This window comes from Juglans microcarpa x Juglans regia, chromosome 6S (genome assembly GCF_004785595.1).
Source record: "Juglans microcarpa x Juglans regia isolate MS1-56 chromosome 6S, Jm3101_v1.0, whole genome shotgun sequence".
NCBI lineage: Eukaryota > Viridiplantae > Streptophyta > Magnoliopsida > Fagales > Juglandaceae > Juglans > Juglans microcarpa x Juglans regia.
In genome coordinates, this window is record NC_054605.1 from 13,338,742 (window position 1) to 13,347,221 (window position 8,480).

At 33.1% G+C, this 8,480-nt stretch overlaps 1 protein-coding gene across 1 annotated transcript; it reads left to right on the forward strand.

The window, feature by feature from the left end:
• Nucleotides 1-5,492: 5,492 nt before the first annotated feature.
• On the forward strand, nt 5,493-7,224 carry LOC121237851 (exopolygalacturonase-like). The gene is made up of 4 exons (XM_041134750.1): nt 5,493-5,667; nt 5,794-6,108; nt 6,251-6,772; nt 6,986-7,224. Exons 1-4 carry the CDS (start codon nt 5,527-5,529, stop codon nt 7,211-7,213), a joined length of 1,206 nt encoding a protein of 401 aa, XP_040990684.1. The 5' UTR covers nt 5,493-5,526; the 3' UTR covers nt 7,214-7,224.
• The last annotated feature ends 1,256 nt before the right edge of the window (nt 7,225-8,480 follow it).

Sequence of the window (8,480 nt, forward strand, 5' to 3'; positions counted from 1 at the left end):
ACTAACGAGTTACAACACAGCTACAACAACATTAGTCTGTTTGCTTCCAATGAACAATGACAAAGAATAAAATCAAAAGTTATTAAACCTACCATAACCAAGTTTGTGCTTTCAACAACACAACACACACATGATATACATTCGAGTGATCATTTTTTATAAAGAGAATTGCTACATACACAAATAGATTATACAAAAATAAATCTATAAACTGATATAGTTTAATTGGATACTTTAGATCTACTTTATAATAAAAGTAACTTTATCATTTGACATACCACATCAAACCATATCAGTTTGTGGATTTACTTTTGTCTAATCCCTTTGTGTCTAAAGTATTTTCCTTTAATAAATGCCTCAAAATTATTTTGGTTTAGAAACATTTTTAAAAAAAAAACTCCACATCATTAAAGGATCTTGAGAAAATATAAGTAACTAAAAATTTCCACCATTTAAAACAAAAATAATAAAACATTTGATTTCCACACAAAAATACCCTTTCAGCTAAAAACAAACCAGAACTAAATATTTTAGCATTCACAACATTTATATTTCCTTCTCATTACCTCGTTCTAAACCTTCATTCAAAGTACACAAAGAGAAAACCTTCAGAGTACCAAAACTAAAGCTTCTTTCACTTCTCATTACTTACACTTTCTCAAAAAGCATACTCAAAGAGCTAGAAAGATCCTTAATTTCAAATGTTACGCCTAGAACAAACCCAAAAAATAATAGAATAGAAACATTCAAATGAAAATAACAAAATAGAAAAACTAAAGAGAACTCCATGTCCTAACCAACAAATAACGGAGCAACAAAATTGAACCAAACACAACAACAATAAAAACTAAGTAAATAAACTTTGAATCGGTGTTTTGAACTGAAATAAATGAAGGGTTATCGCTTCTTTTCCCATTAGGAGAATTCGGTTTTTAATAATTAGTTGTAGAGTGTCTTCCCCCTCCTATTTCTACGTTTTCTGGGTTATTCCAAAAATCAGAGAGGCAGAGAGAGAGCTAGACACTAATCTAAACAGATGTCAAGAGCAAGTGCCAAACTTTCATACGTGTTTGGCTACCAAGAAAAACCTAGAGAAGTTTCAAACTCGAAATTTAGGTCTCTCGCCATCTAAAACCCCAGATCAGACCATAATAAAAACTAAATAAATAAATTTTGAATTAGTGTTTTGAATAGAAATAAATGAGAGATTATTGCCTCATTTTCCATCACAAGAACTCGTTTTTTCTGTTAGTTGTTGAGTTTCTTCCTTCTCCTGCTTTTAGGTTTTCTAGTTTCTTCTAAAAATGAGAGAGAGAGAGAGGCTGATCTAAATGGATTTAGACAAGAAGTGCTTTCTACAGCGATGAATCTTCCACAAGGGTGATGGGATTCTGGGTAGGACTTGAACGAATGGAAGAACGAAAAGCAAAAAAAATTCCCAACTTGGCTTTTGGATTCACACCGTCTCGAAGAGAGAAATAATAACAGAATACAAAGAAAAAATACGACAAACAGAAAAGGCGAATTAAAATTCCAAAATAGATCTTCAAATCAAGAAGCAACAAAACGAGAAACAGATTTCAAGCTACCCATCAGAATCACATCCCAGATACACAAGAGGAAAATGATTGAAAATTAGCACACCTACACCAACTGGAACCCACAACAAACAAAAGCAACTGCGATACATATGGCTACGAACGAGAACTCCTCTTCGGCGCCTCACCTCCAAAATCCTTCAGACGGATGACCAAGAAAAGGAACTAGCAACTAGGAGTGTAACCGGTCCGGTCCGGTCCGGTTTTGAACAAAATTTAGGACCGAACCGATATGTACCAGTTTTGTATTTTCCAAAACCGATTATACAACGGTTACCGTCCTAAATCGGTATCTCTGATTTTACCAGTTTCGTTTCCGGTCCGGTCCGGTCCGATTTTCTGGTTTTTTAAAATGTAAGTTTATCATAAAAAAATAAAAATCTGTTAATGAAAAAAAAAAACTGCTTCAAAAAATCTGTTCTAAATGTCTGTTCCTATTACAAAATCTGCACTACTAAAAAAATCTGTTTTAGTAAAAAAATCTGTTTTAGTAAAAAAATTAGTATTAGTTATAAACTTATATATTAGTATAGCTATATAATATATTAGACTATATAATAGTATTAATATTATACTATTCGTATAGTTATATATTAGTATTAGTCATAAACTTATATATTAGTATAGCTATATAATATATTAGACTATATATAATATAATTTAATATATATATTTTATGATTAAAGCATATGATCAATTAAATTTTCATCTTCAAGATTAAACTTTTATTTTATAAATTATAATAACATTATCTTATATATAATTTATTAATAACATATAATCAAACAAATTACAAATGTTCATATTTAAGATTAACATTTTATGTTATAATTTATAAATTATAATATGAAATTATTTCATATATGATATATAATTATATATATTATATATAAAAATTTCACATATAATTATATATTATATATAAAACTTATATATAAAATATTAATTTTTATATTTTTTTTCCCCAACTGGTCCGGTCCAGTTCTGGAAATCGTAGAACCAGAACCGGACCGATTCCAGCCGGTTTGCATAATTCAAGAACCCGTTTTGGACCGGACAGGTTCAAAACCGGTCCAACCGGTCCGGACCGGTTTAAATTTACACTCCTACTAGCAACTCTAAGCTCGAATCCACCCATCAACCGACAAATACATCACCTTATCCTGGCAACACATCACACCACACACTGTAGAATGCAAAAGGGGTGTTGATTTGGTCTTTAAGGCACAAAACAATCCATTACAAACGAACGAAAAGAGAACAACTATGCCCCTTTAGCATTATTTAAATTATAAGAACATAAGGATTTTCAAGTTGTTCAAACTGTTTACATTTACAAACATCATGCAATTCCCAAATTCCTAAAACTAACTTAATTAATTATAGAGCATTGTTAGCTCATTCCAACTCCTTTCTTGCACAACTCAGCCACACCAAGCATGCCCTACAGTGGCGAGATTTGCTACGAAAACCTTGGTGCATTAATCCACCACAGATGAGGTCAGTGATGGAACCAACAATTTTTCTGAAGGATGGTAATTTTTCTACCGTGTGACACGTTTATGTAAAATAAAAGGAGACAAATCTTAATCTTAATTTGATGATAAATCATAAAAATATAACTATATGCAAAACTAGATTTCGATAATTTGTTGCATACATGTAGAAATACAATCTAAAAAACACAACTTAATATCTGTTTTAGATTTATGACGATAATTTTTCATGGAATAATATTCGTCCATTATTATTTTTGTAATGAAATATTTAAAATTTGTTTTCTTCATAGAAACTATCAAATGATCTTTTAGAATGTCATCTTTCATTCTAGTATATATGTAAGTTAGTTTATCAAGTTTCATGTAAAATTCATATATTTTCGTGTAACATTAAGTATATAATGCTACAATTGAGACCTTAAATAATTTTTTTTTACTCAATGAAGTCTACATGATAAGACCTCTAAACTATTTTTCATACAGATCATCAACCTTAGATGATTTCTCTGTATTTTCAATTTGGATTCCATATTAAGAAGTCTAATATTTTGTAATAAAAAAAATTAGGATCCATATAAGTTTAATATCTCCTAAAATTATTTTTAGTTTAATTTTGGTGGGGTCACGTCCTTGAATATAGATAATATATAGAGATTATACAAAATTATCGAGATATAGGAAAAAATTGGAGAGAGGCATTTTCTATGTATATTGAGCTTTTAGAGAATTTTGGAGAGCATGTGAGGATTATAAAATTTAGAGGATATTTTAAATTTTTAAGAATTTGGGGGGTGAGGCGAGACCTACCCTTAATGTAGTTCGGCCAACATTAGACGAGGTGGTCTATCAGATCCATCTCGGATAGGCTAATAATGTTCAATAAGGAGTGGTGGCCATCACCAATTAGGCCAGTGGCAATTTTTAAAACGAAGAACTCATAAGTGGGCAATATGGACTCATTAGATCAGGTGTGGTGCTTAAGTTCGTTTGCTTATGAGTTATGGGATTATTTTGCAAGGTTACTGGACATCAAAAGAGAAGGAAGAAGAAGCTGCTGGCATCAGATGACAGAGACCTGGTTCCGAAAGGCTAATGTTGTCTCCCAACTACGTGCATATATAGTTCGCATGGAAGATAAAAATGAGTCTGACAAACACACGATACGTTTTAAGATTAAACTTCTGCTTGCAAGAAAGTTAGTATAAATTATGATATTGTCATTAGGTATGATCAATTAGGCATGCATTACCTTGTCAAGCTCATGAATTATGAAGATGGGTGTAGTACTACTTTGGGCAACACAAATATTAATTCATGTGGTGGATCCGTCAAGAGAGGATTTTCTTTTTGGGCAACCCAAAAAGACTTGTACAATTAGTTTAGTACGTTGAAAATTTTAGAAATTAATGGTGCAATAAAAAATTTTGTGATTTTTATATACCAAGTGAGCCAATAGGAGTGTGCCACGTGTCACACAAAAATTTGCCAGATCACCAGCCAAGTCCCCCTAGTTTGTGACGCCATGGCTAGATTTTGTAAAAATGTGGAGATACCAGGATTTGGTGCATGCCATTCATTTCTAGACTTTGTCAAACAATATGTTATTCTTGAAATTATGTCTATGTAATGGTACTCTTTTAATGTCTATATATATATATATATATATATATATATAAAGAACTAACTTAGATTTAGGTGTCGTTTGGATTCGAAAATGAGTTGAGATGAGTTGAGATGGATTGTGAATAGTAGTGAGATGGGTTATGAATAGTAATGAAATTTGTGAGTTAAAGTTGATAAATAGTAATAAATAGTAGTGAGATAAGTTGAGATGAGTTGAGATGACTTGAAATGACTTCTGAATACAAACCACTCCTTAAATCTCAGAGTCAAATATTAGTGGAAATAAAAAAAAAAAAAATTGACTTTTTAAGCAAGTACTTAATCGTGGATATGAACTAATTATTTTGATCACCATCAACGTACATTTTCGCAACATTCCAAAAACAGGATGGAAAATTAAAACAAAGGATGGGGGAACAACTAATTTTTTAGTTCTTCATTATTGTTACTGTCTTTTGGCTTAATATGGCAATGCCAATGTGAGTAGATTTCAAACGCCACCAATGTTCACAGAATAGTCTCTATATGCATGCATGGCAGAACGAAGTCTTTTTCATATTTCCAAACCAAGAAAAAAATAAATTAAAGAAAATCTGTAGAAAATTACTTGACCATATAAGAGGATACCAGGACCTTCTAGTATATACTCTCTTACAAATTTGTCAATGGCAACGGCCAATATTATATAGACATATATATATATATATATATTTATATATATGTAAGTTGAGGGAGGAAAAAGGGCATCCATCATTCACAGGAAAAGAAAAGATCCAGGAAGAAAATAATTACAAAGAAGATCAGAAATGAGTTTGACATTTTTTCTTGGTTGGGTTTGCTTGCTAATGTCTTTGCTGCAATGCCCTGTAGAATCTCAAGGCCCACCCAAGTCTTTCAACGTGATGGAATATGGAGCAATTGCAGATGGAACCACAGACAACAGTGAGGTAATCTATACGTATCATGACTTGGTTCTTAGTTCTTACATCGATCTGGTACTGCAAAAAGAATAATGCATGCTGCATTTATGGCTTATTAATTTAATGGAGTTTTTCTATGTTTTTGTAAATTAGGCATTTCTGAAGGCATGGAAGGAAGCATGTGAATGGAAAGGAAGGGCAGGAGTTTTGGTCCCACTGGGAAAAATATTCATGGTGAACTCGATAATGTTTGAGGGTCCTTGCGAAGGGCATGAGATGGCATTTGTGATCAGAGGCACTCTCAAGGCTCCAACAGATCCATCCAAGTTCTTAACTGAGAATTGGATTAATTTCAGATATGTAGATAATTTGACAGTGAGTGGCAGCGGCACCTTGGACGGCCAAGGAAAGGTGGCTTGGCCTTACAATGACTGCCACACGAATCCTCATTGTCCAGCTCTTCCTGTTGTAAGTTTTAATTTCTAGATTAACTTCGTTGTAGGAAGATATATATATATATATATACACACACACACACGCACACACATTCTGATTTGTTCATTATAATCTTGCTCAAAATCTGCGAATCTGACATGATCTTTATGAACAGACAATGAGATTTGATTTCGTCAGGAACGCACGAGTTCATCACTTAAGATCCATTGACAGCAAGAACGCCCATTTTATCATATTCGGATGTCAGGACATGAACATCAGTAATATCAACATATCAGCCCCCGGTGACAGCCCCAACACCGACGGGATAAAGATTGGAAGCTCACAGCGCATCGGAATCGCACATTCGATTATCGGTACCGGCGATGACTGCATAGCCATGCTACCCGGAACCAGAGAGGTCAATATTTCCGATGTTGTTTGTGGACCTGGGCATGGAATAAGCATTGGGAGCCTCGGAAAATCCGGGGATGAAGATGTTTTGTCGGGTATTGTCGTAAAAAACTGCACCTTCCAGGGTACTTCAGATGGAGTGAGAATCAAAACATGGGCTAATCCAATGCTCAAGGACACTCAGGCTTTTAATTTTGTATATGAAGATATTTTCATGGATAATGTCGGCAATCCCATCATTATTGATCAACAATATTGCCCTGTCCCTCCTTGCAAGTTTGTGGTACGTAGTTATTTCAATCATCTCCTTTGCATTCATGACTCTCCTCCAATAGTTAGGTAGAAGATGATCAACGGGCCGGGTAAGTATTAAGGTTAATTCAAGAATATATATACACATATTGTTTGTAAAAGGTGATCATCAGGTCTGCTCTTCGATCTTGATTACAAATTTTTTTATTTTTTAAATCATTGCTCTTGATCTTCATGTCCACAGCCCTCTCGAGTGCAAATCAGCAATGTCACGTACAGAAACATCTGGGGAAGTTCTGGATCGAAAGTCGCAGTTACTCTCAGATGTAGCGAGACGAGACCATGCAATAACGTAGTGCTGGAAGACATCAATCTGTCTTACGTGAGGGGCAATGAAGGAAATGCAACTGCGTTGTGTTCTCACGTCAATGGACATGCCCTTGGCAAACAAAACCCTGCATCTTGCCTATAGTACTACGTACTCGGCCTCCAGCTCCCTTTTCCGAGCAAGTAGTTTTTAGGTTAATTAGACGTTTGCTGCTAGCTGTGATCTGAGAATTATTTGGAATAGTTACGCTCTTGTAATCTTGGCTAACTCCTGTACGTGTGTATAATATGCATGCATACATGGTTGCCAAGCTGTAGTACTTTCGAATTGGAGATCGAATATCTGCCTGTGTTTTAGCAGTAGTACTGTGTTCCGAAATCTTACTTTCGCTAAAACATGATCATGTTCATTCATGCTCATGCTGATTATCAATCGGTACTAGAGATAACGTACAGCAAGAACAAGTCGGCGGCGTTGGTCAGAAAATAATTAATTAATGGTTATTTTCATGGCTGATTTGAGTATTGCCAGCTTGTTGAGTTGTTATGTTTTTATATTCTTAATTCTGCATGATGATGCGTCTTCCCTACCAAAAATGAGAGACTACCATTAATTAATGACATAGAGATTTCATAAAAATACTAAACTCACAACTTGACATGAATCAATGTGTTATGTTAGATTATAAATGCGTTATTTTTATTGTAAATTAAATCTAACATATATATATAATATTTTTGGATTTATTTTTATAATTTTTTTTGTGACTAAAGCATTTTTCAATATCAATTATTTTCATAAAGGGTTAGCTAGAAACATATTCATTAGCATTAATTAAATTATAAGAACATAAGTATTTTAAAAATATTGTTCAAATGGTTTACATTTACAAACATGAAGTTGCCACACATTCCCTCAAACTAACTTAATTAATTAGATAGCATTGTTAGTTCTTTAATCCTCCTTTCTTGCACAACGTCCAAATTAATTTAAACCATAATATTTCATATATATATATATATATATATATATATATATAAATTAAGACAACTCAGCCACACCATGCATGCCCTAAAGGTGGCGAGATCTGCTGCGAGCACCTTGGCGCATTAATCAACCTCAGACGAGGCCACTGGCAGAACCAATAATTTTTTTGAGAAAGGCCAAATTTTGTACCGTTTTGATACATTTATGTAAAATAAAAGGAAATAATTCTTAATTCTTAATTTCACGAAAAATCATATAAAAAACATAACTATATATAAAATTAGATCTCGATAATTTGCTACGTACATGCGTATAGAAATAAAATCTTAAAAACACAGCATATATATATATGTTTCTTATAATTTCTTACAACAATGTTTCATGGAATAATATTAATTCATTATTATTTTTGTAATGTAATATT

Excerpts from the sequence above, each read along its gene's own strand:
- LOC121237851 (XM_041134750.1), top strand. The coding sequence starts at position 5,527 with ATGAGTTTGACATTTTTTCTTGGTTGGGTTTGCTTGCTAATGTCTTTG. Across the intron at positions 5,668-5,793 it reads GAACCACAGACAACAGTGAG|GCATTTCTGAAGGCATGGAA; the intron begins GTAATCTATACG and ends TTTGTAAATTAG. Across the intron at positions 6,773-6,985 it reads TCCCTCCTTGCAAGTTTGTG|CCCTCTCGAGTGCAAATCAG; the intron begins GTACGTAGTTAT and ends TCATGTCCACAG.